At 47.0% G+C, this 27,306-nt stretch overlaps 1 protein-coding gene across 1 annotated transcript in view; it reads right to left on the bottom strand.

Annotated features, from left to right (window-relative positions):
- Positions 1 to 27,306, bottom strand: part of LOC147102690 (dynein axonemal heavy chain 9-like) — a 394,408-nt gene that overhangs the window by 62,425 nt on the left and 304,677 nt on the right. Inside the window, exons 31-32 of the mRNA XM_085963406.1 lie at positions 3,435 to 3,626; positions 1,113 to 1,283 (exon numbers count right to left, since the gene is read on the bottom strand). Coding sequence (XP_085819532.1) covers positions 1,113 to 1,283; positions 3,435 to 3,626 — 363 coding nt within the window. The remainder of the gene's footprint in view (positions 1 to 1,112; positions 1,284 to 3,434; positions 3,627 to 27,306) is intronic.

The raw sequence follows: 27,306 nt of genomic DNA, 5'->3' as shown, positions 1-27,306 counted from the left end.
CTGTTAGCTAGCCAATCTTTTATCCATACCAATATGTTACCCCCTACACCATGAGCTTTTATTTTCCACAATAACCTTTGATGTGGCACCTTATCAAATGCCTTCTGGAAATCTAAGTACAGTACATCCACCTGTTCCCCTCTATCCACAGCACATGTTACTTCCTCAAAGAACTCCAATAAATTGGTTAAACATGATTTCCCTTTCACAAAACCATCTTGACTCTGCCTGATTACCTTAAACTTTTCTAAGTGCCTTGCTATAACGTCTTTAATAATAGCTTCTAACATCTTCCCTATGACAGATGTTAAGCTAACTGGCCTGTAGTTTCCTACTTTCCATCTCCCTCCCTTTTTGAATAAAGGAGTTACATTTGCTATCTTCCAATCTAACGGAACCTTCCCTGAATCTAGAAAATTTTGGAAAATTAAAACCAACGCATCAACTATCTCACTAGCCACTACTTTTAAGACCTTAGGATGAAGTCCATCAGGACCCGGGGACTTGTCGGCCCGCAGCTCCAACAATTTGCTCAGTACCACTTCCCTGGTGATTGTAATTTTCTTGAGTTCCTCCCTCCCTTCCATTTCCTGATTTACAGCTATTTCTGGGATGTTACTTGTATCCTCTATAGTGAAGACCGATGCAAAATACCTGTTCAATTCAACTGCCATCTCCTTGTTTTCCATTATTAATTCCCCAGACTCACTTTCTATAGGACCAACGCTCACTTTGTTAACTCTTTTCTTTTATAGAAAAGGTAGAGGTAGAGCTGGACGTCATCAGTGTATGGGTGGAAGCTGACCACATGGCTTTGGATGCGTCATCAATAAAGGTCTCCAAATTTACATTTATTTTCTAACGGTCTGCTCATTAGGATGATAACGGGTAGGCAGTGTTGGAATGTTCTTATTGCACAAGCACTGAAAAGCTAGCTTATCAGTAAATTAGACCACATAAACTCCAGTTATATCCAGCCTTTTATCAAAATGAGAAGTGAACAAGTGACAGGTTTAGTTTTGCATCTGGTATGACAATGATTAGGTGGTAAATGGAACAAACGCCACAGTGCCTCGGCAACGACCATTTTATTTTTTAAACTTGTATTTTACCTTTTCTTCTCGTGTGGTCCCACCCCCCTCTCCAGCGCTGCTGTCCCTGGGCTGCATTTCCAGCACAGTGCGGAAGAGCTTCTCTGAGGTCAGTGTCAGGAACCCAATCTCTGCATTAGGATGGAGACCATACAGGTAGGGAGACTCAGGTGGAAGCAGGTCATCGATGTACTGACAAGGAAAAGAAACATTAAAAAAAATACACAAACTGAATTAAAGGCTACACTGTGGATCATATAAATACTTTGGATACATAAGTACATTGAAGATATCACAATTTTTTACATTTCTAGCCAATTTCCCATGGTATCGCCACAGGTAGTCTGGAGCATGGTTGTGAGGTTTGGCTGCTGAGCTGGACAAATCTACAAGAAACTGGGTTGAAACCAATTCTTATTTCACAAAAAGCCTTTTATAAATCAGGAGAGAGAGCAGTTCAGCCACATCACTCTGTCCTGGAGTTGAACCCGTATCCCAGGGATAAATGGATTGTGTATCGCTGTATTTATGGGGATACATGCTGTTAGAATGATATCCAACAGTGCAACTGATGCAGTCTGATGTGCTCCATTGCTATAGTCCATTAATTGGCCCATAATCAAACCTATGTGCTGCTGTTCTCTTGCCTTGTGAGTCAGCATTCATGACACAATATTTAGACAACAGTAATCATGGGGTTTAGAAAGTTTGAAAGTTAGAAAGAGGTGAAATGGAGGCAGTGTGGCGACACGCCACCACTGGACATAATCCGCTCACGGCGGCACAGACAGTCTAAGCAGAAGCCCCCAGCCGGGGGCCCTTTCCTCCAGCAACTTGTTTCCCGCAGGGACAGGCTGCCGGGAGCACTTCCTGTCTGGGAAGTATTTAAGTGGATGTGCGGGCTTTTCTAGTTCCTGTTTACCATGTGGTCAGAATAAAGCAGTTGTGTTTTCAATAGCTCTGTCTCGACTCCCACGTTTGCCGCGGTATCTCAACAGCAGGGTTAATAAATCCATCAATTAATGTGTTGAAATGGCAACAAAAACTAACAGGAGTCCATGCAGTTCAGCCTGGAGTTGAACCCGTATCCCAGGGATAAATGGATTGTGTATCGCTGTATTTATGGGGATACATGCTGTTAGAATGATATCCAACAGTGCAACTGATGCAGTCTGATGTGCTCCATTGCTATAGTCCATTAATTGGCCCATAATCAAACCTATGTGCTACTGTTCTCTTGCCTTGTGAGTCAGCATTCATGACACAATATTTAGACAACAGTAATCATGGGGTTTAGAAAGTTTGAAAGTTAGAAAGAGGTGAAATGGAGGCAGGGTTAATAAATCCATCAATTAATGTGTTGAAATGGCAACAAAAACTAACAGGAGTCCATGCAAATATGTGAACATAGGAGGCAGTTATGGAGGTGGGACTGCCGAGAAAATGGCAGAATCTGGGGGCGGGTGCCCAATCCGCCTCCAACCCGCCTCCGTGCCATCTTGCCAGGAGGCAGGTAGCCGACCTGCGCCGGGTCCCGTCTCCTTGGAGGCGGGAAGGGGATTAAAGCCACTTAACTGCCTGCAGGCCGATAAGAGGATTACCCCCATTTTGCCTTCACAAGTGTGGGCTTCCCGAAGGCTCTGAACCCCGCCAGGGTCACCGAGGCGAGCAGTGTGACTGCGGGGGTCGGAGGAGTGCAAAAGTGCGCTGTGAAGGTAAGTGATGGGTGCAAGTGTGGAGAGGTGAGTATGTGAGGTAAGTGGAAAGTATTAGAAAAAGTGTACTTACCTTTCTTTCTTCCTGCAGGCTTCAAGAGTTGGGGATGCAGAGAGTCTCGCACCTCCGTGGCAGAGATGACAGATGGCTGCTGCGTTCTCCAATGCAACAACCATCTAATTTCTGCTAAAGAAAGAGGTTTGATGAGTCTTGAATTCAAGAACTCATCAAACTACAGAGAATGTCAGTGTTTGACAGCTTCACAGAGCTGTCAAACGATGACAATTCATCTGTCAAAAATTTTTAACAGTTGAAATATCATACGCTGACGTTCTCTGTAACCGGCTTCCCCTTAATTGGCCTGCTAAACCCACTGGGCGGGCTTAACAAGGTCAATCAAGGGAAGATAGCGTGGGTTGGCCACAAATCGATGGAGGCGGGACTAAAACCCGACAAGCAGCAGTCCCACCTCCAACGCGCCCCCAATGGTGAAATCGCCCCCAAAGTGTTGCAAGTTTAACAACAGACAGAAATGAAAGTGAAACGTCGCCATAACTGGGAAATTACTAAGGTCAATTAGCCAGTTAAGGGTGTGAATCTACAAGTACATGGGAAATAATTGTCTACCTGATGATAGCCATTGTAGTCCAAGTTAGGTGGGAGAGCGAATCCTGCTGCCAATAGCACTTCTCCTTCCATCATCTCTGGCTTAATAAACTCCTCCAGGTAGGTTTTGCATAGCCGCCTATCCCAATCGTCTGTGATGTGTCCTCCATACATAATCTCACCAAACAGATAGCGCAAGTCATCATAGGGGACCTGCAATGGAAGTAAATATTTATTGGAAACAGAAACTGCTGGAAATGTGCAGCAGATTCGTCAGCAGCTTTGAAGATAAACGATGGATTAATGTTCCATTGGAATGTCAACCAAACATTACCCTGTCCTTCCTCTCTGCAGATGCTGTTGGACTTGTTTTGTTTCCAGTATTTTCTATTTAAATTTCAGTTTTCAGCACCCCAATGTTTTTCCTTTTCATCTCTACTATATTTATTGTTTCCTCTCATATCAACCACATCAAGTCTTACAGTCTTGATAATCTCTCCTGAACACGGTCCAAATAGCACAACTCAATCGAGCAAACATATCTCCCTTTCCTGTCCAGCCCCAGCTACGGAAGATGCATCTTAAAAAGAGGCAATGAATCAATTACACAAGATTAGAAAGACTTATTTATTTCGCAGACTCTCTTTGGGTCATCCATATTTGATTACAGAAAGTAAGAGGCTGCCGCAGTTCTTTTTACAGGTACTAGTTGAGAGCCATAAATGAGACAGGCACATCTTTCTTCATTCACAGTTTGAGCTCTGACAGGTTATGCAATGAGCAAAGCCACAGATTTACGGTTTTCACCGAAAAAGAGATGGATTGTAGAATTTAATCTCCAAACATCAGTAAAAAAAACCAAATAATTCTGGAATAGCATGAAATAAAAATGGAATTGAACTTATTTAGTAACCATGTGGCCTGGCAATAAAGTGGATCATTATATATAACTGTTTTCAGTTAACATTCTTTCCCAAAATCACTGAAGCATCAGGCACTTGAAAAAGATTTTGATATAATTCAGTCCATTTAAAAGATTGTGAAAAGAAACAAAGCAAATATCTGATTTCTCATTTCTTTCCTGAGTAGGAGTCTAGATGAGTTATTAATGCTGTAAGCATCTCTTTAATCCTCATTTAATTTTAACTTGGATTCTTGTTCACAAGAAAAAAGAAACAGACTGTCCTTAATGAAAACCATTTGTTCACTCTTGTATGGATCCATGTGGCATGGAGGTAATCAATTTTTTCTTTTCGTTCTTTAATTTCTGGGCCACCCCAGAATAGAGCAGTGATTTTCTGCTAGCAATTCAGAAACATACAAGCATATTTTATAATAAGTGCCATTATTGCTGAACTTGGGGCAAATGTAACATGTTGCGAAGCAAAGCATATTCTCAGCTGAACTAGGATTTTTAATATATTCTGCTACAATGGCTGTGCACAATGCACTCTACTCTATAGAGTATGTTGGAGTCAGCACTGGGGAACAATTAGATGTCAGCAGAGCAGTGATAAATAAAACATCCATGTTTTCATTGACAAAGTTTAAATTCAGCAAAAAATAGAAGAAAGACTTGAATTTATATAGCGTCCTTCACAACCTCAGGACATCCCAACATGTTTACAGCCAATGAAGTACTTTTTTTTTTAAAGTGTATTTACTGCTGTAATGTAGGAAACATGCCATTTTGTGCAGAGCAAGATCCCACAAACAGCAATGAGATATTGACCAGATAACCTCTTTTTCGGAATTGATTGAGGGATAAATATCAGCCAGGACACCAGGGAGTACGCCCCTGCTCTTCTTTGAATAGTACCGTGGGATCTTTTACTTCCACCTAAGATAGCAGATGGGACCTCAGTTTAAGCCTTTCTACCATCTACAAGGCACAAGTAAAGAATGTGATGGAATGCTCTCCACTTGCCTGGATCAGTGCAGCTCCAACAACACTCAAGAAGCTCAACACCATACAGGACATAGAAACATAGAAGATAGGAGCACGAGTAGGCCATTCGGCCCCTCGAGCCTGCTCCGCCATTCAATGAGATCATGGCTGATCATCCAAACTCAGTACCCTGTCCCTGCCTTCTCCCCATATCCCTTGATCCCTTTAGCCTTAAGAAATATATATAACTCCTGCTTGAATATATTTAATGAATTGGCCTCAACTACCTTCTGTGGTAGAGAATTCCACAGGTTAACCACTCTCTGGGTGAAGAAATTCCACCTCATTTCAGTCCTAAATGGCTTACCCCTTACCCTTAGACTGTGACCTCTGGTTCTGGACTCCCCCGCCATTGGGAACATCCTTCCTGCATCTAGTCTGTCTAGTCCTGTTAGAATTTTATAAGTTTCAATGAGATCCCCTCTCATTCTTCTGAACTCCAGCGAGTATAAGCCCAATCGACCCAATCTCTCCTCATACGTCATTCCTGCCATCCCAGGTATCAGTCTGGTGAATCCTCGCTGCACTCCCTCCATGGCAAGAACATCCTCCCTCAGATAAGGCGACCAAAACTGCACACAATACTCAAGGTGTGGTCTCACCAAGGCCCTGTACAACTGCAGCAAGACATCCTTGCTCCTGTACTCGAATCCTCTTGTTACGAAGGCCAACATACCATTTGCCTTCTTAACCGCCTGCTGTACCTGTATGCTTACCTTCAGCAACTGGTGCACAAGTACACCCAGGTCTCGTTGCACTTCCCCTTCTCCCAATCTATTGCCGTTCAGATAATAATCTGCCTTCTTGTTTTTGCCACCAAAGTGGATAACCTCGCATTTATCCACATTATACTGCATCTGCCATACATCTGCCCAATCACCCAACCTGTCCAAATCATACTGGAGTTTCTCGGCATCCTCCTCACAGCACACACGCCCACCCAGCTTTGTGTCATCTGCAAACTTGGAGATATTACATCTAGTTCCTTTGTCTAGATCATTAATACATATTGTGAATAGCTGGGGTCCTAGCACCGATCCCTGCAGTACCCCACTAGTCACTGCCTGCCACTCGGAAAAAGATCCATTTATTCCAACTCTTTGCTTCCTGTCTGCCAGCCAGTTCTCTATCCAAGTCAGTACCTTGCCCCCAATCCCATGTGCTTTAACTTTACATGCTAATCTCTTATGCGGGACCTTATCGAAAGCCTTCTGAAAGTCCAAATACACCACATCCACTGGTTCTCCCTTATCTATTCTACCAGTTACATCCTCAAAAAATTCCAGTAGATTAGTCAAGCACAATTTACCTTTTGTAAATCCATGTTGACTTTGTCCGACCCTGTCACTGTTTTCCAAGTGCTCTGCTATTACATCTTTTATAATGGACTCTAGCAGTTTCCCCACTACCGATATCAGGCTTACCGATCTATAATTCCCCGTTTTCTCTCTACCACCTTTTCTGAATAGTGGGGTAACATTAGCTATCCTCCAATCCATGGGAACTGTTCCAAAGTCTATAGAATTTTGGACGATGACCAGCAATGCATCTACTATTTCCAGGGCCACTTCTTTAAGTACCCTAGGAGGTAGATGATCAGGCCTTGGGGATTTATCGGCCTTCAATCCCATCAATTTCCCTAACACAATTTCCCTACAAATACTGATTTCATTCAATTCCTCCCTCTCATTAGACCCTATGTTCCCCGACATCTGTGGGAGGTTATTTGTGTCCTCCTTTTTGAAGACAGAACCAAAGTATGTATTTAATTGGTCTGCCATTTCTTTGTTCCCCATTATAAATTCCCCTGATTCTGACTGCATTGCTGTTTGTGGGAGCTTGCTGTGCGCAAATTGGCTGCCGCATTTCCCACATTACAACAGTGATTACACTCCAAAAGTACTTCATTGGCTGTGGAGCGCTTTGAGACGTCCGGTGGTCGTGAAAGGCACTATATAAATGCAAGTCTTTCTTTGTTTCTTTCTTTCTATATAATTACATTTTTGCATATGGCAAAGAGTCACCACAGTACAGTGCACAAACTCTGGTCATCGCAGCATCAATGTATCTTTGGGCCTCACGCTCTCCAGGTGAACTTTCACCTCCCTGGTAGTCACAATGCTAAGCAGCCAGTGTTAGTGGTACAGCCAGGAGAGAGATGGGTTGGCTCTATGTTCTGGGCTCCCTGATTTTCCCTTAATTGAAAGGATCAAGAGGTAGGTTGCTCAGATACCAACTGAGACCTACTGTTGGCATGTATGGGCTGCCAAAAAAACTGCCTCAAAAACACAAAAAATCAGTGAATCCTACCCCCATCATGGAATTCAGGATAAGCGGAGCACAGAATCTCAATTGGCACTCCAGTGTGGTACTGAGGGAGTGCTACACTATTGGAAGTGCCGTCTTCTGGGTGAGACCTTTTTTTTTATTCGTTTATGGGATGTGGGCGTCGCTGGCAAGGCCAGCATTTATTGCCCATCTCTAATTGCCCTTGAGAAGGTGGTGGTGTATTTGGATTTTCAGAAGGCTTTCGATAAAGTCCCTCATAAGAGATTAGTGTGCAAAGTTAAAGCACACGGGATTGGGGGTAAGGTACTGTCTTGGATAGAGAACTGGTTGGCAGACAGGAAGCAAAGAGTTGGAATAAATGGATCTTTTTCTGAGTGGCAGGCAGTGACTAGTGGGGTACCGCAGGGATCGGTGCTAGGACCCCAGCTATTCACAATATATATTAATGATCTAGACGAGGGAACTAGATGTAATATCTACAAGTCTGCAGATGACACAAAGCTGGGTGGGTGTGTGTGCTGTGAGAAGGATGCCAAGAAACTCCAGTATGATTTGGACAGGTTGGGTGATTGGGCAGATGCATGGCAGATGCAGTATAATGTGGATAAATGCGAGGTTATCCACTTTGGTGGCAAAAACAGGAAGACAGATTATTATCTGAACGGCAATAGATTGGGAAAAGGGGAAGTGCAACGAGACCTGGGTGTCCTTGTGCACCAGTCGCTGAAGGTAAGCATGCAGGTGCAGCAGGCGGTTAAGAAGGCAAATGGTATGTTGGCCTTCACAGCGAGAGGATTCGAGTACAGGAGCAAGGATGTCTTGCTGCAGTTGTACAGGGCCTTGGTGAGACCACACCTTGAGTATTGTGTGCAGTTTTGGTCATTTTATCTGAGGAAGGATGTTCTTGCCATGGAGAGAGTGCAGCGAAGATTCACCAGACTGATACCTGGGATGGCAGGAATGACGTATGGGGAGAGATTGGGTTGATTAGGCTTATATTCGTAAGAGTTTAGAAGAACGAGAGGGGATCTCATTGAAACTTTTAAAATTCTAACAGGACTAGACAGACTAGATGCAGGAAGGATGTTCCCAATGGCGGGGGAGTCCAGAACCAGGGGTCACAGTCTAAGGATAAGGGGTAAGCCATTTAGGACTGAGATGAGGAGGAATTTCTTCACCCAGAGAGTGGCGAACCTGTGGAATTCTCTACCACACAAGGCAGTTGAGGCCAATTCATTAAATATATTCAAGAAGGAGTTAGATATATTTCTTAAGGCTAAAGGGATCAAGTGATATAGGGGGAAAGCAAGTACAGCGTACTGAATTTGGATGATCAGCCATGATCTCATGAAATGGCAGAACAGGCTCAAGGGGCCGAATGGCCTACTCCTGCTCCTATCTTCTATGTTTCTATGTTGCTAATGTGATAATGACCAGATACAGGAAACTTTCGATTTACCGGCACCTAAATAACCGGAAATCTCGGTTAACCGGCAAAATTCAGGAGTAGGTTCAGGTAAGTTTTATTACTTGCCTTCCTCGATCTGTTGCTGTGCAAGGGTATGGCTGCAGCTGTTGCTAAGCTACAGAAACGCTTGGAACTTGTGGCCATTGTTCTGAACCTGTTGCTAAGCAACAGGGTTTGTTGCTTTATACGGAGCTCTCAGCTCCGTATCTTTTACTATAGCTTTCGGTTATCCGGAATTTTTGATGAACCGGCACCACGTCGGTCCCGTCGGTGCCGGATAAAAAAAAGTTTCCTGTAATCGGTTTTTAGTGATGTTGATTGAGGGATAAATATTGGTCAGGACACCGGGGATAATTCCCCTGCTCTTCTTCGAAATAGTGCCATGGGATCTTTTACATCCACCTGAGAGAGCAGACCGGGGCCTCGGTTTAACGTCTCATCGGAAAGACGGCACCTCCGACAGTGCAGCACTCCCTCAGCGCTGCACTGGAGTGTCAGCACGGAGTGGGACTTGAACCCACAACCTTCTGACTCAGAGGCGAGTATGCTACCCACTGAGTCACGGTTGACAATAATAATGATAACTATAATAAAAAAGTGAAGTGGAAATCCAATTTTCAATTGATCTTTTGTTAAGTTTCATGTCAAACCCACGATAAGGACGCAGATTCACTAGAAACCATCGAGAGGAGCCTGCTTGAACTGCCCTCCAGCTGCTCGACAGAAGCAAGCCTTCTGGCCTTCAAAATTAGGCAAGGACAGATGGAAGGTACATTTTCAGCACATACAAGTACCGACATGCAGACACCCCTGCTAAAATTCTACTCCAGTTCAGCCAGGCCAGTAAGTTCACTGTAGATATGAAAACACATCAGTGTATCAACTGTGCATAAACGCTGTAACTGTCATACACAGGAGAGAGATACAAATGTGCCCCTTCAGCACACAGCGACATTAGCTTGTTGCGTTAATTATGCATGCTGTCTACTTAGTTAAGTAGGCAAATGGATGCCTGAGCTGCAAATGGAATTTGCCGTGCAGGCCTGATGAAGATACATTAGGATACTGCTTTGGAACATTATTTTGGAGCACTTCTGCTCCACAGTTTAACTGAAGTCCGTAAATGATTAGTATTCTCGCTGTGCTGGGAGTGCTGCAGTTGTATTTCTCACTGATGTGGAAAGCTTCTGCAAATATAAAGCAGCCATCGGGTAATGAAGTTGGGGGAAATCGAACTGAAATGCACTATTCGTCTGACAGAGGCGAAGATGTAGATTTATCATAAGCCCACAATGATTAAATGGGTCCCAACATTACGCATTGCACTTGTCCATTTCACAAACTGAATTCCTTTTGATACAAGCTAAAATGCTTAAAAATACTGCTTTCAGAGAGGAAATGGTACACAATGTGATGGTGACAGAGTAAAGCAGCATTTGCATATCCACTGGCAACACTTTGTGATCTGGTTTTTAGGTTAGAAACATAAAAACTTGATCTGATATATCAAAAAAGCTAAAATGTTACTTCACATAAAGCTTAAATATTGTTAATGCTTAAAAAAAATCTCTTCAATTGTCCACTGAGATTTCTGTTCCTCCCTTCCTAACTCTTGGGTGGAAAAATTTGGTTGCTTTGCGCCTCCCGTTAGTGCCCTCGGGATACAGGGCGCTAACGGGGCGCAAAGCACCTAGCGCCTGGGCGCGGCACTGCTAACGCCTTCTGCGAAATTGAGCGGGAGGTTAGCGGTGGTGGTAGCACCCCGCGGCGCTGTGCCTCTGGTGATGGCGTCATCACCGTGCGCAGTGCCCCGCTCGCGCCCCCTGACCTACCGCCGGATGCTATTTCTGACAGGGTCAGGGTGGCGCGTTTGCGGCTGGGGCGGCGCAAATTAAAGGGCAGGTGCCGGGCGGCCATTTTTGTTTGGGCCGCCTGCCAGCACCTGCCTCCTCTCGCCTCCTCCTGCTGGGTGCTGGCCATGATCGGTCAGCCCGGCACTCCTCTTGAGTGCCGGGCTGTTTTCCCAGCACCCCACTCCCTGGTGGTCCAGCAGGGCCCCGGCTAGGCCCTGCCCCTTTATTCAGGGGAGGGAGGCCAGTAGTACCGCGGCGCTATGTGCCAACATGCGTGGCGCTGTTGCATGTAGCGCCACGATATTCAATGGTAGCGCCCAGAGAGGAGGAGCATTTCCAGTAGCGTCCCACTTCCTGCTTGGGGCGCTACCATTCAATTTCTGGTGCGGGAATGCTAACTTTTACGGGGTGCTCAAATTAGTGCCCCAGCAAAGTTAGTGTCCCAAAGGGGGCGCAACCCAATTTTTCCCCCTTGAAGTCATTGGCGATTTACTGAGATATGGGCCTAGAAATTGGCCTGAGGCGTCCAAGCGGCGCAAAGTTCGCCTGGGCGCTGGAATTTGCGCCGCGATCGCCGCATTAGCGATCGCCGCAAATTCAGTTGAAGTGCCCCTAGAGGGAGACGGGGCACGGCTCGAGGCGCTCTGCATCCCTCTTAGGGCGCTGAAAGTGAATTTCGCAGCGCTACGTGCCGCAGCGCCACACGCTGCAGCACGGCATGCTGCGGTACTGCAGGCCTTCCTCCCCCTGTTAAGGGGGAGGGGCCTGCAACATCGCGAGCCCCGATCGCGAGTGCCGGCAAAAAGAGCCCGGCACCGTGGAGAAGTGCTGGGCTCTCTGGAAACAGCCGGCAATGCCGCGGGGGGGGGGGGGGGGGGGGGACCCAGGAGGCTGGGGACGGAGGTGCTGGCAGGCGGCTGCCGAAAAAGCGGCCGCCCCGCACCTCCACCTTAACTTGCGCCTCTGCCGGCGCAGCAAGGCCCCGTGAACTGGGCGCGGGTAGCGAACAGCGCTACAGCGGTGTGCACTACCAAATATCGCGATCGGGGCGCAAATGGGGCGCTGCGCACACCGATGATGTCATCGGTGGCGGCGCAGCGCAAAAGGCTAGCGCCACCATTAGCGCCCCTGCTGAATATCGAGGGAGGCGCAGCCAGTGGCGCTACAGCCACTGACTGCCTCTTTAGGCGCTGACAGGTGGTGCTACTCACCCAATTTCTCCCCCAAGGTTCCCAAGGTGACATTCTCCTCAGTACATTCCCCAAATGGCCATTAGTCTTGACCCTCGAATGTGAAGGGGTCTATGATTAGAATTTCTATCCCTTGGCAGGCTGTATGATTATATAGAACATCAGGGCACGGAAATTCGGCAGCGCCCAAGTTTGGGTGCCTGGGAGACGGTGGGTAAATACCCTGGGCCAGAAGGGTGAGGCTCCCCAGGTATTGGGGCTCGGGACTCATTGGAATAGTGCCAGCGTAGACTGGAGAGAAATAGTTGCAGTGGCCCTCAGGTAAGTGGGTCTGGGAGTTGAGTTTGTCCTTGCCCAATATGGCGGGTGGCGCACATCCAACCAGAAGTGTGCACACGCATCCTGCCTGCCATTTTGGGGACTTAAGTGTCCGTGCAGCACCCGAAAAATAAGCGCTATGCAATGCCCACAAGTCCAATCCTGTTGTCACCTGCGGTCCACGTCCATACTCTCCCAACAGGAGTCGCTGCACAGCCATTTGCAATAGAAAGGCTGACTTTCCCTTCCTTGAGCCAGAGCACTGTGAATCATTGCAGCCCCACAAACTTCAGACGTTCTGGTCTGTATGGTTCAAAGACATTGGGCCATAATTTGCGGCTCCTACGAGTGTGTACGAGGTGCGTGCGTGCCCGTGGGGCCACGCAAGCTCCGGGTTTGCTGAAACCCGGAACTTGCGATCTGTCAAGAATTCTCTTGACAGATGATCCACATCCCCAGGAGAAGGGCCTCCGCTGGCGGAGAGTTGAGCTATTTGCCCAACTTCTGCCCAGCGAATGCCCATGAAATTCTTACGCCTGGTAAAAGCATGCGTAAGGCCTGCTTTTACTAGCGTTGAGTTTTAAAAAACATAAAAGTAATATTTTTTCATTCATTTAAACATTAAAGCACATGTATAATCAGGTAAGTTTATTTCTAGACCATTTAAAATATGTAAATTTATTTTTCAAAAAATACATTTTTGTTTTAAATGTTTAATTATACTGTATTGTGGCGGAACCACCAGAGGATTACGGACAATTGTATATAATTCCTTTTACAGCAATGTAGTACAGCTGGGGGCTGCACCTTTAATGTATCTGTTAACTGTACTAGGGCTTCTTTCCTGTACTCCGCGTGATGATGTCATTACGTCAGAGCTCGGAACCTGCTAGCAGTTGAGCTCGGAACCTTCTAGCAGTTTCCAGAGAGGCTTTCAAGCAGACCAGACCTATTTGCATTGTATCCTACAGTTTCCTGTACAGCTTCGTTTGTTCATTAAATTTTATTGTTTTTGATTTTCTGAGTCGATCTCAATTCTTCGGCTAGGAACCCCAGTTCCTACAGTATTGTATTTTAGCTATGTAATTTTCTTTTTATTTATTTGTTATGTTAAATCTATTTTTAATGTCATCCCCATTCATGCTTATGGAGTTTCTGTGCAAACGGGAGCTCCATAACTATGAATGGGGATCCCCCTTCTTTGATTGGTTGGGCCGGTCCACGTGATCCCAGGAGCACTTGCGAACCGCCTGCGCCCCTGGGATACGTGAGCCTCTACGCAGGCCTACGTGTAGAGGTCCAGGAGCACAAGTCTCCGAACCTCCGGGACCATCAGGTAAGTTCATAGATTTTTTGCTGGTCGGAAGCATCCGTCCGAGGGAAGCCTCTGACCACAAATTCAGCCCCAGTGACTTTAGCCCTCAGTGAGCACTTGAACATTTTATAAAATCTTTTCTGGGAAACCTGTGCCCACGCAAGAGCAAGAGATGGGTTGTCTCTGCAGCCTGCCCGCTCCACTGACAGGCTGCAGAAACAACCCATCTCTTGCTGCTGCACTCCATACAGTTCAAAGCCATGCACAGCAGTAGACTTGGCTTTCTCTGTGATAACGTTCACCCATCATCATCAAAGAGCTGGGGCCCACCCTCAGTCCTTCACAAGGAGGTGCTCCAGATCAGTTCAAAGTGCTGTCTATTCTGGACCGATGGACATTATGTGACATTCTGGACATTTTTACATGCAATAGCACCCTCTGGTGGCGGTTATTGTGTTAACAGTTTGTATGCTGGAAAGGTCATCTGTTCCTTTCTTCCTGTGTGAGGTCATTTGACCTTTGTTCCTTTCTTCCTGTGTGAGGTCATTTGACCTTTGTTCCTTTCTTCCTGTGTGAGGTCATTTGACCTTTGTTCCTTTCTTCCTGTGAGAGGTCATTTGACCTTCCTACCTTTCTTCCTGTTGACCCCAGGAAGCAGTTTTGCCAGGAAGAACCTGACTTGAGTAACGGAGAATTTGCTATGAGAGGTTCCATTTACAATCCAGTGTAATCTGACTTCATCGGTTAGGCCAAGCGCAATATCTGTATCTTTGGTTCTTAGCATAATAGCAATGTTGTCAGAGTAATATTTTGATAATACTATGTTTATAAAAGGTTAACATTTAATAGTTACAGAAGTTGGTTCAGATGTTAGTTAGTTATGCAATTAGTCTATTCTACTGTTGTAAGTATGTTTATATCTTATGTAATATCGAATGTATAGTGCTCAGTTTGTGTATAGGGCATGCTTTGTCTTTGTTTGCAGTTTCGCAAATTTGTTCAAGTAAAAGCTTCAAAACAGCAACCGCTTCAGGAAGAATTATTTTTGAATGAGTGTTTAACTTGCTGGATAGCTAGATAGGAGCACGTCTAGCGTGGCCAGTACACTGTCGGTCAAATGATGTGTACCGTGTCTCTGTATATAATTTGGGTTCTTCTGCCTAAGAAGAGAAGGGTTCAGGCCTATCGAATCAGGCAGGAAGATATCCCTTAAAATCAATGTAAGCTTCATTTGTGACAGACTTCAAAATCAGTAAAGCAGCTACATTTCCGAGCAGTGAGAGGATAGCTTGCTACTTTCCGCTATGAGGCAACCTTACCTAAAAAATCTGCAATGACCGTGATACTATATCTGTCCAGGGAACTGAGCCAGCTCAGGCTCTTCTATGGAGGATTCACGTAGTCCAACTCACTGGGGGCGAAATTCATTATCGCTCAGGAATGGGCGCTAACTTCAGAAAAGTTTGAGATTTAGCGCCAGGCGCTAATTAATCTCGCTGCATGCAAAATTCAGTGTCCTCCCTCAAAGAAAGGACGGGAGCGCTAAATCACGCGCTAATGACCTAGCTCAGTGGCGTTAGACTCAAAGCGCTAAGCAATTTCTGGTGCAGTCTTCAACAAGTGCCACATAGAAACATAGAAGATAGGAGCAGGAGTAGGCCATTCGGACCTTCGAGCCTGCTCCGCCATTCAACGAGATCATGGCTGATCATCCAAACCCTAGCACCCAGTCCCTACACCGACAGCCATCCCACCCAAGCCCTATCCCCGTAACCCCACGTATTTAATCCCCCCTAACACTAAGGGTCAATTTTTATCATGGTCAATCAACCTAACCCGCACATCTTTGGACTGTGGGCGAAAACCGGAGCACCCGGAGAAAACCCACGCAAACACGCAAACCATAGTCTGCACACACTGCCCAAAGCACCACATCCCCAGCACTCACCCACCAACAATCTCCACCTACCAACACTCACACCCACATCTCACGCCTTGCACACAATGACAGCTATTCAACTATGGCAGGCACATCACCCACATTGCTCCACACTCACTCACACACTTTCCTTTCTCTTGCAGGCCAAGGTCACTCACAACAGGAGGGAGCAGGAGCGCACAGGTGGGGGACAAACTGACCCAACCACTTTCTGAGCTGGAGGAAAGAGTGCTACAATTCATTGGGTGCCAGGTGGCGGGCGCCGTGGCCACCGGCGACATTGACCCCTTGGGAACAACAACGGTACGTTCATCCCTACTTCTTCTCAGATCCCACTACCCCCTCACCCCACAAGCCTTTGCCACTTTCCAGCTAATCATGCTGTATGCATGTCTTTCTCCCTTTCTGCCCCTCTCCCCTCACCTTAACCTGACTCTTGTGCCTTTATGTTTTCAGATAATGAGCAAGCAGCTGAGCAGCCTGTCCCCGAGGTTACCGTAGAGAGCGAGGCGGGAGAAGAGGAGGAGGAAGAACGCACCGCGTCACTGCATGTCTCGCCTGCAGGCACCAGCTCAGGTGCTGGCACTACGCGTTCTTTAGAGGCTAGGATAGTAGTGGGATCTGTACAGGGAGGGGCACCGCGGAAGAGTGGGCTGCAGCAAGGCCAGGGGAAAAGGGTAGCTCAGGGGCCAGCTCCCTGGAGGGCCAGTTCGCGCGTGAGTTCTGCTGCACAAGACTCAGATGAGGACCTTGAGGGGGAGGCCTTTAGAAGGGTGATGGGCATGCACATGGAGATGATAGGTGAAATGGTAAGGGTGCCCGAGAGCCTCTTGGCAATGGTAAGGAGCGTGGAGGAGTCCGCCTCCAACATTGCACAAGGCTCTGCACACACCATTCAACCCATCATTTCCAGTCTGCAAAGGATGGTAGACTTCCAGAGAGATTGTGGCGACCCAGACCTGATGCTGCGTGTGATGGGCGATCTGGCAGCTTCCATTGCAGCACAGGTGGAAGCGATGCAATGTCTTAGTGCTGTAATGCAGTCTATGCTTGGTGGCATCCAATCTCAGACTGCTCGCATGCAGTCTCAGCTTGATGCCACACAAGCTCTGACTGCTGCCATCGTGGCTGGGTCTACCACAGTCCACCGGAGATCTCACGGTGTCACGGCAGGCCAGCAATCTGTGCTCCAACAGATTGGTAGTGATGCTGAGGTGCTGCCCCGGGGAGTGGCAGTGGGTCAGTGGAGCAGGAAGCTGCTGTCCTCTCTCAGGATGACAGCATTCCTACTCCCACCACTGGCACTCTGCCATTGCCCTTGTCGCTGCCTGTCATCCAGCCAGCCCAGACTGCTGCCGCCCATGCTGAGATGGTGCAGTCTACATTCGGGCCTTCCAGGCCCAGAGCTGGTCGAGGGCATCCTGCAAGGTCATCTGAAGTCTCCCGCACGGACACTCAGCAGCCTTCCACCTGCCCTGCTGCAGCCAATGGGCCAACACTTCATAGGAGCACTAGAGTAGGCAAAGGCACAGTAACGAGGGGCACTAAGGGATTTCACAAGGGTGAATAGTTAATATTGTTGTTGTAAATATGTGTTCACTGATTATTGATAAATTTATTAATTGGCTTTGGCTGATTTTGTGGTGTTTCTCACTTCAGCTTTGTGCTGTGATATGGCCTGCGATAGGGATGGAATGATGGGGATGTGGTGAGCAATGGAGATCTGGGGTTTAATTTATTGGAACCGCAGTCTGACGAGGAGGTCACAGACCGCCCTTCTGGAAGGCCGATTGAGTGGCTGCCTCCTCCCTTGCACCTGTTCCTCCTCCTCCTCCTCCCCCTCCCTCCTCCTGAGGTGGTCCCGCAACTCCCGGTGGCAAGTGCTGGGCCTTCATGATGGCTGAATTGTGGAGCATGCAGCAGACCACGACGTAATGGGACACCTGCTCAGCCGAGTACTGGAGGGCTCCTCCTGAGCAGTCAAGGCAGTGGAACCGTTGCTTGAGCACCCTGATGGTCTGCTCGATGATGTTCCTGGTGGTGGCATGGCTCTCATTTTATGAGTGCTGAGCAGGAGTGTTGGGGTTGCAGAGGGGAGTCATGAGCCAGGTGGAGAGCGGATAACCCTTGTCTCTGACCAGTCAGCCGCAAGCTTGATGTGACGGCTGGAAAAGTGCTGGCACCGGTCTGGCGCAGGATGGAGGCATCTTGGCTGCTGCCAGGATAGCAGGCATTGACGGTAAGGATTTGCTGTCTGTGGATGCACTTTGCGGTTACGGAAAACCTCAGGATTGTTATGCGGTGCCTGCAAAACCACATGGGTGCAGTCAATGGCATGCTGCACCATGGGGAAGTCCACTATCCTGGCAAAGGCACATACATGTTTGTCCTGCTTCTCTCTGGTGATGGAGTAGGAAATGTAATCCCTTCTCCTACTGTAGAGAGCTTCTGTGGCCTCCCGGATGCAGCGGTGGATGGCGAACTGCGAGATGTTCGCTATATCTCCCTTTGCAGACTGGAATGAACCGCTGGGGAAGAAATTGAGGCTGACAGTGACCTTGACTGCCACCGAGAGAGCCGTGGTCAACCTGATCTGAGGCCCGAGGTGGCAGAGTTCAGTGACCACATCCTAGCTGAAGCAGAGCCTGGGGGAGACGGGTTTCTTCCCGCAGCTACAATGTGCTCAGTAAACACCGCCTTTTCATCTTTAAAAAGTATGGTGTCTGTGGTGTATGTAACCTGTTCCACCTTAAGAGAACTACCTTAAGAGATGTACTACTTTCTCTTGGCTGCTGTATACTGTAATACCGGTGGTGACCACACCGGTATATAAGTGTTGTGTAGGGATTTGCTGGGCAGTTCAGCCCTGACCTCCGAATAGTAAAGACCTGTTAAAGTTATTCTTGTGGTCTGTGTCCAGTGATTTATAATAAACATAACTGGGACACACAGACTTAACAGTGGCGACGAGTCCGATCTTACCCTGCGGCAGTTCTACATCCAAGGCAGCTTCGTCCTCAGAACGGGCGTCGAGAAGAGGCATCCGCCCTCATCATCCTGCTGAGCACCATCGCACGGGAGGCATCGAGAACCCGGGTTAAAAAGAAAAATTCTGACCATGAAGCCCTCCATCAGCGACAGGCAGTGATCATCCCTTCTACCACGGTGGTGGGTAAGCCGATCAGCGACACGAGCAGAAAGTCGGCCGCGTTGACTGTGGAGTGGGGGAGGGAAAACGGAGGAAAAAGGGCGGAGAACTCGACCACGGCCGGTAAAAAGGGCCGGGCTGCAATCGAGGCCGAGAGGCGCAGCGCCTGGGGCAGCTTAAGGCACGAGAGCCGCGGAGAACTCAAACGCAGTCGGTGTAAAGGACCGGGCTGCAAGCGGGGCTGCGAGGCAAAGCAGCGTCGGGGAATTGAGAACCGCTGGGGAGGCGAGAACGGCAGCAGCACGGCAATCGCCATTGCAGCCAGCGGGGGAAGAAGGCAAACGCGGGAATCCGCCATTGTAGTCGGCGGGGGAAGAAGACGAGCGCGGGAAAGACCGCCAAGCGCGGGAAGCCGCCATTTTAGTAGGCGGGGGAAGAAGACAAGTGCGGGAAGCCGCCATTTTGAGAAAAAGAAAAATTTAAAAAACTTGCAAGGATGCCTAAACATGGGAACATTAATACCTTTGATAGCGATATCGAAGATTGGACCACGTATGTAGAACGCATGGAAGTTTATTGTAAAGCAAATAAGGTACCAGATGATGAGAAAGCACTAACCTTATTAAGCTCAATGGGTGCGAAGACATACGGGCTATTGAAGTACCTTCTATCACCAAATAAACCGGCAGATCAGACTTTCGCGAATATTGTTACTGTCCTGAAAAATCATTTAAACCCCACGCCACTGATGATAGCGGAACGATTTAAATTTTACAGAAGAACGCAGCTGAAAGACGAAAGCAACGCTGAATTTTTAATTGAACTGCGTAAGCTATCAAAGCACTGTCAGTTTGGAACAGGACTAGCAGATGCGCTGAGAGATAAATTTGTGTGTGGATTGTTAAAAGAAGGAACACAAAAGCGACTGCTTGAGGAGAATGATCTTACGCTTGATAAAGCTGTCACTATTGCAGCATCGCACGAAGCCGCAGCGAGAGGCACGGCGGAAATGCAGCTACGGTCACCGGAACTCAGCACCAATCAAATGGTCTTGGGTACAGTAAAATGTTATTGTTGTGGAAAGACAACGCATGATCAGAACCAGTGCTGGTTCAAAAATCAGGAATGCAGAAAATGTGGCAGGCTTGGTCACATAGCTAAAGTATGCCGGTCAGGAAAGAAGACCAGCAACAAAAAGTTACGCAGGAAAAGTACAGAAAGGTACACAAGGTGACAGAGAACAGTTCGAACGAACAGTAGTCAGATTCAGACTCCAGCAGTAATGAACTGGGTAGTCTAAGAGTACACAATGTTGGTAAGGAAGCAGACCTCCAAACAATTTGGGTCACACTTCAGATAGCAGGAGTCCAAGTGAAGATGGAATTGGACACTGGATCAGCATTGACGGTCATGAATAAGCAAGATTACAAAAGGTTATTCCCACATATTCCCCTACGGGATACGGAGATTGTATTGAAAACATACACGGGGCAAAAAGTATACCCCAATCGGGAAGATAGAGGTAAAGGTGGTCCACAAGGGCAAAGAAAGCCGAGGAATGGACTTATATGTGCTACCTGAGGGAGGTCCACCACTACTGGGACGGGAGTGGATTAGGAAAATAAATATGGACTGGCATTCCTTAAAAGCACTAACGGTAGATTCCGGTAAAAAAGATGTCAAACCTAAACGATTGTCCAGAATATTGGACGATGCTAAAGAGGTGTTCCAACAGGGACTGGGAACACAGAGGAATTACGGCAAACATCAAGGTTGAAGAACATGCAAACCCGAAATTTTTCAAAGCCAGACCGGTACCTTATGCGATACAACCTGCTGTGGAAGCTGAGCTGGAAGGGCTAGAACGTTCAGGAGTACTGTCTAAGGTAGACTGGAGTGAGTGGGCCACGCCCATTGTTCCCGTCATGAAGCGTTCATCAAGCAACAAGCCGGGGGAACCGGGGAAGGTTCGCATCTGTGGAGATTTCAAGATCACTGTTAATCCGGTGCTTCACACGGTGCAGTATCCGCTTCCGCGGATTGAGGATATCTTCGCTTCGTTGTCTGGTGGGAAACACTTCACCAAGATAGACCTGGCGCAGGCGTACTTACAGATGGAAGTTGAGGAAGAGTCACGCCAGTATCTCACGATCAACACGCATAGAGGCTTGTACCGGTATAATAGACTGGTTTTTGGAGTGGCATCGGCTCCAGCAATTTGGCAGAGGGCCATGGAGCAGGTATTACAGGGAATTCCAGGCACACAATGTTACCTGGACGATATTCTGATTACAGGAGATGATGACGAGGAACACCTTGCAAATTTGGAACTGGTGCTCACCAGATTGAAAGAATATGGACTTCGAGTTAATCGCCAGAAATGTGAGTTCTTTCAGAAGCGGATCTCGTACTGTGGTCATGTCATTGACCAGGAGGGGCTTCATAAGTCTCCTGGCAAGATCGAAGCGGTTGTGAAGGCTCCCGCTCCGGTTAATGTATCCCAGTTGAGGTCGTTCCTAGGGTTGATTAACTATTACCATAAGTTTCTGCCAAATTTATCCACGGTGCTGCACCCGCTGAACGCTCTTTTGCAGAAGGGAGTACCATGGAAGTGGAGCGAGGACTGTAAGAGGGCCTTTTGCAAAAGCAAGGCATTGATCACCCCAGAGGAAGTGTTGGCTCACTTTAACCCAACGCTGCCTATTCGTTTGGCTTGTGATGCTTCTCCATATGGTATTGGGGCAGTACTCTCACACAAGTTGCCAAATGGCCTGGAGAGGCCAGTCGCGTTCGCATCCAGATCATTGACCTCCGCTGAGCGCAACTATGCTCAGATAGATAGGGAGGCTCTCAGCCTTGTGTGGGGAGTAAAGAAGTTTAATCATTACCTGCAGGGCCAGAAGTTTACGCTTCTGACAGACCACCAGCCGTTGGTATCCATTTTTAACCCTAAGAAGGGTGTTTCGGTGATGACAGCACAGAGACTCCAGAGATGGTCCCTTTTCCTAGGGGCACATCAATATCAGATTGAATTTAAAGGTACAAAGCAGCATGGTAATGCTGATGGGCTGTCGCGCCTGCCACTACCTACAGAGGAGGAGGCACCGATGGTTGACCCTGTTGAGTTATTTCACTCGACCATCATCGAATGTTTACCAGTCACCAATGCAAGTATTGAAAGAGAAACCAGGAACGACCCGACACTGTCCCAGGTCTACGAAGTGACAGTGAAGGGATGGCCAGCATATGGTGATCCACTGTTACCGGCATTCTCAGCAAGACGAGACCAGTTGTCTGTCTGTCAAGGAACATTGATGTATGGAACAAGGGTGATTATTCCTCCTAAGTTAAGAGAGAGAGTTCTAAAGGAACTGCATGAAGGTCATCTGGGGGGAGTCAAGATGAAAAGCCTTGCTAGGGCTTATGTGTGGTGGCTGGGTATCGACCAACAGATAGAGGATCTGATGAAAAGCTGCTCAGGGTGCCAAAAAGTGCAAAATGCACCTCCGATTGCACTGCTGCATCCATGGGAATGGCCTTCAACCCCATGGCAACGTGTACATATTGACTTTGCTGGTCCATTCATGGACTCCATGTTTTTAATTGCGGTGGACGCACATTCTAAATGGCCAGAAGTGATTAAGATGACTACCACTACCTCGGAAAAGACGATCGCGGTGCTAAGAACGATATTTGCAAGAAATGGATTGCCAGAACAAATATGTTCAGACAACGGACCGCAGTTCGTGTCAGAAGAATTCCAGAAATTCATGAAGAAGAATGGGGTGAAACATCATACCTCTGCTCCATATCATCCGGCTACAAACGGGTTGGCCGAGAGATTTGTACAAACGTTCAAAAAAGCAATAAAGGCCATGAGCGAAGATCAGATCCCACTACAACACAAGGTGGACAAATTCCTACTGGCATATCGAAACGCCACACATGCAGTGACAAACCAAAGTCCTGCCATGATGTTCTATAACAGGAGGTTGTGGTCCAGGTTGGACTTGTTAAAACCAAATGTGCGGAGGGAAGTTGAAAACAAACAGTTCCAGCATATAAATAACAAGACCACTCGGAGTTTCGAAATAGGACAACCAGTGTTAGCCTGGGACTATAAAAACGAGAAATGGCAATCTGGAACAATTCGGGCCAGACAAGGACCCCTGATGTACACGGTAGATATTGGTGAAAATGTAATACGGCGTCATGCTGACCAACTGGTAGAATCGAGAACAAGGGTCGAACCTATGGTTACGGCAGAGACAACCGTGGAAGAAGTTAGTGAACCTGAAGCATCTACCTCAGAAGTGAATGTACCTGATGATGATGTCCAATCCATAAGAGACCAACTAGATGAGTCAACCCAGCAACGAGAATCAGAGACCCCCGAAAGGCGTTATCCAACTCGAATCAGGAGGCCTCCTCAGAGACTGAATCTTTGAACTGTTTTGCATGAAGTTGTATATATATATGTTATTATGTTATGTTAAATGGGGATATAACTGTTAAGCTAAAAAGGGAGGATTGTGGTGTATGTAACCTGTTCCACCTTAAGAGAACTACCTTAAGAGATGGACGATAGCAAAATACTGCAGATGTTGGAAATCCGAAATAACAACAGAAAATGCTGGAAAAACTCAGCAAGTCAGGCAACATCCGTGGAGAGAAATTTGAGTTGACGTTTCGGGTTTGACCCTTCTTCAAAACTGGGGAGATGTACTACTTTCTCTTGGCTGCTGTATACTGTAATACCGGTGGTGACCACACCGGTATATAAGTGTTGTGTAGGGATTTGCTGGGCAGTTCAGCCCTGACCTCCGAATAGTAAAGACCTGTTAAAGTTATTCTTGTGGTCTGTGTCCAGTGATTTATAATAAGCTTAACTGGGACACACAGACTTAACAGTGTCGGCCTTGGCTCAGTGGTAACATTCTCTCCTCGGAGTCAGAAGGTCGTGCGTTCAAGCTCCACTCCAGGGACTTGACCACTGTCAGAGGTGCCATCTTTCCGATAAGACGTTAAACCGAGGACCCGTCTGCTCTCTCAGGTGGGTGTAAAAGATCCCATGGCATTATTTCGAAGAAGAGCAGAAGAGTTCTCCCGGTGTCCTGGCCAATATTTTTCCCACAGCCAACACCTAAAAACAGGTGATCTGGTCATTTGTGTCATTGCTGTATGTGGGAGCTTGCTGTGCACAAATTGGTTGCCACGTTTCCCTATATTACAACAATGACTACACTTCTAAAGTACTTGATTGGCTCTAAAGCACTTTGGGACATCTTAAAGCCATGAAAGGCGCTATATAAATGCAGGTCCTTTCTTTCTGGTCTGGTGTAAAAGATCTGGGCCTAGAAATTCGGTATGGCCCTGCCAGGTCTTTTGCGCCCGAAATTTTGCGCCCGCCAGGATTCCCGTAGCGCCCGCCTAAAATTCAGTTGCGACGGGCCAAGACGGCGGCGGGCGCTATTGCAGGGTTTGGCCGCCTCGCTAGGGGCGATGAATGTCACTTTCAGGCGTCCAGCTCCCGCTGCGGCACCCGATGCGGTGCGGCAGGCTGGGGTACTGCAGGCCTCCTCCTTCTCTTAAGGAGGAGCTGCCTGCAGCCGTCAGATCACCGGTGGATTCCCCCGGCAAATGAGCCCGGCACCACGGAGAAGTGCTGGGCTCGCGGGACTCAGACATCAATGCCGCGGGGGGGGGGTGGTGCAGGAGTCCGGGGAGGGAGGTGCGGGCAGGCGGCCGCCGGGAAAGCGGCCGGCCGCCGCTCCACCTTTATGCGCCGGCCTTTCGGAGCTGCAAGACCCCGTTTCACAAACGCTGTTTGCGGCTGCCACGGGCGAGGCGGCCGCAACTGAATTTGGCCATCGGGCCGGAATAGCATTGCAACCGGGGCGCTGCGCACACCGATGACGTCATCGGTGCCGGCGCGGCGCTGCCGGCTAACGCCGATGTTAGGGTCCATCTGAATTTCGGGCGATAAAAAACTTCAGGCGCAAACCACTTTATAGCCAATAAGTGGGCGCAAACGCGACTGAATTTCTAGGCCCAGATCTTCCACAGCTGATGCTCTGAATAACAAACATGTATTGGAATTGAAGAGAATGGTTGTATACACGGGAAAGGGTAAATTTTACGAAAGATTTGCTATTATCTCAGTTGGCTCCATCATATAATAACTATGCTTGGCCAAAAAAAAAAAATACATTTCTTGATTTCCAGCTCCCTCCATTCCCGGACTGTGTGCTGAAGCTTGAGCAGTCCAGACGGCTAACTGCTCGCATTGTTTATCAGCAGGGATTAACAGTTAGTCAACTCCTTAAATGTCCAGGCCAGTGAAGCCTTGACAGGCATTGCTGGAGAAGTTGGGGATGTTTGCATTCATTATTGCTTGCTCATTACTGCTGTTGTCAATCTTTTCTACGCTAAAAAGAACAAGGCTTCCTTCCCCTTGGTTGTCACTGATTACATTCAGGGGATGTTTTCAAGCCCGCCTGGGCAGAAAAGCAATAAGAAGTCATTGTATTTTCCTCTTTAAGGTATTCAGAAGAATACTCCATGAGGCAAAAAAAAATTGAAGACACTAGACTGGGAATTAAATAATACTTAAAAAATCTTTCTATTCAGCATCATCCTCATGCAGATTTTTAGTGACCTACTGCCATAAACTGAATAGTTGTACTTAAATATATTTATATTCTTTACTCGTGACGTCACACACAGTGGTCCTTATGAACTTACTAATTTCTATTCAGCAGTGATGGATAAAATGTCTAAATTATTAATAATCAAAACTCATGCGTCCTCACTTGAAGAGGGCAGGGAATGATTCAGAGGTTTAATTGCTTAGCATAAATTGCTTAGCGCGCATTGTCAAATTTCCCCGGTGTCCACACAAGCACATTTTGAAACTTATCAGACAAGTTCATGTTCATGTTTTCATTCACCAGTAAGTGCCTTCATTTAAGCAATAAAGCTTGAATGAAGAATGCAACGGCAGGAGTTGGATATGAATTCACATTAGTCTTATGGCTTCATATCTTCGGAAAAATAATTTCAATTGCCTCATGTAGTCAATGTTTATCAGCATGTTCAGTTTTGATTAAGTACCAGTCCAGAGTCTGCATCTTATTTTGCATTAGGCTGTTTGTTTAAAGAATCAAGAGCAGGACTGAGCAGAGAGTTTAAAAATTTCTCAGCAAGCTGTAAAATGAGGGACTGCAGCCCAGTGTCACAAATGGCTGATGAAGTGTGAAAAGTTTTATGGTTGAAAAGATCCCAGCTCTCTACTTTATGGGCATTATTAAGGGACCAAAGTGTGGGAATTACACATACTTTTGCATGAACGTGTAAAGTGCTCATGACAAAATTCTGTGCCTGCTGTAGCTCTCAAAAGTGCAAAGTTGGAAGACTACATTCAAAAAGGTCTAGATCTTCAACAGTTCATGAGGGGGGGGGAAACAAGGTACGTACAAATTTCCAAATGGTTTAAAAGCTGACCGCTCATTAGCTCTAGAAACTCTGAATACTTGGATGGCCTTTAGCAGCAGTCGGAAAGTTAAGATATGTACACCTGTACTGGTTAGCAGTGCAAAGCATGAATAAAAGTCTTACAAAAGGTGAGATCTGAGGAGAACATGGGATTATGATCAACATGATATTTGAACTGCCTTTTCCATTTAACGGGCAAATCAGAAGATGAACGAACAATAGAAGTTTAAGTGTAAATCAAATCTGTACAATGCATCAGTCAGCTTACTTGCTGTTCTGGTCCCATGTTAGGTGAGGGTATCAAGGGAAATGGAGCAAATGGAGTTAACGTACAGATCAACAATGATCGAATAGAATGGCGGAAAGGCTCAAGAGGCTGAATGGCCTGCTCCAGTTTCTATGTTCCAATTACAAAAAAGATATAGTGCTCTGGAAAGAGTGTGAAGAAGAGCAATTACGATGAGCTTAGAGGACAGATTGATGTCCTCAATTGGGTTCTTCTCTGCAGCGTAAAGAATGGTGAAGAGGGAATATTATACAAGTACTTAAATAGTGAAAAGAACAGATAGGATGTAAATGAGTGAACTGTTAAACTGAATATGGAGCCGAGAACAAGAAAGGACAATGACACAATGTGTAAAGAAAAAGTTTAACACTGAAATTATGCATCATGTCTTCTCTCGTAGGAAATCAGGGCCTAAAAATTGGCCCACTTACCGCCACTCATTTGCGCCGTGATCCGATCAAAAATGGCGGCCGCCACTCTAGCGCCCTTCTGTGGCGCGGGACTCGGCGGTGTAGTGTCCGTGTGTAGATAAAGACACTGAAGACAGGAGTTGGTTCATAGGTATTTACTAAGCAAGTCTGGGGGGGGTTTCTAAAGGATATACACAATACACAGGCTTATATATAGCCCAAGTGGCAATTACCG

This window comes from Somniosus microcephalus, chromosome 21 (genome assembly GCF_052327205.1).
Source record: "Somniosus microcephalus isolate GS21.2 chromosome 21, FLI_Smic_1.0, whole genome shotgun sequence".
NCBI lineage: Eukaryota > Metazoa > Chordata > Chondrichthyes > Squaliformes > Somniosidae > Somniosus > Somniosus microcephalus.
This window is presented reverse-complemented; position numbering and strand designations above follow the sequence as displayed.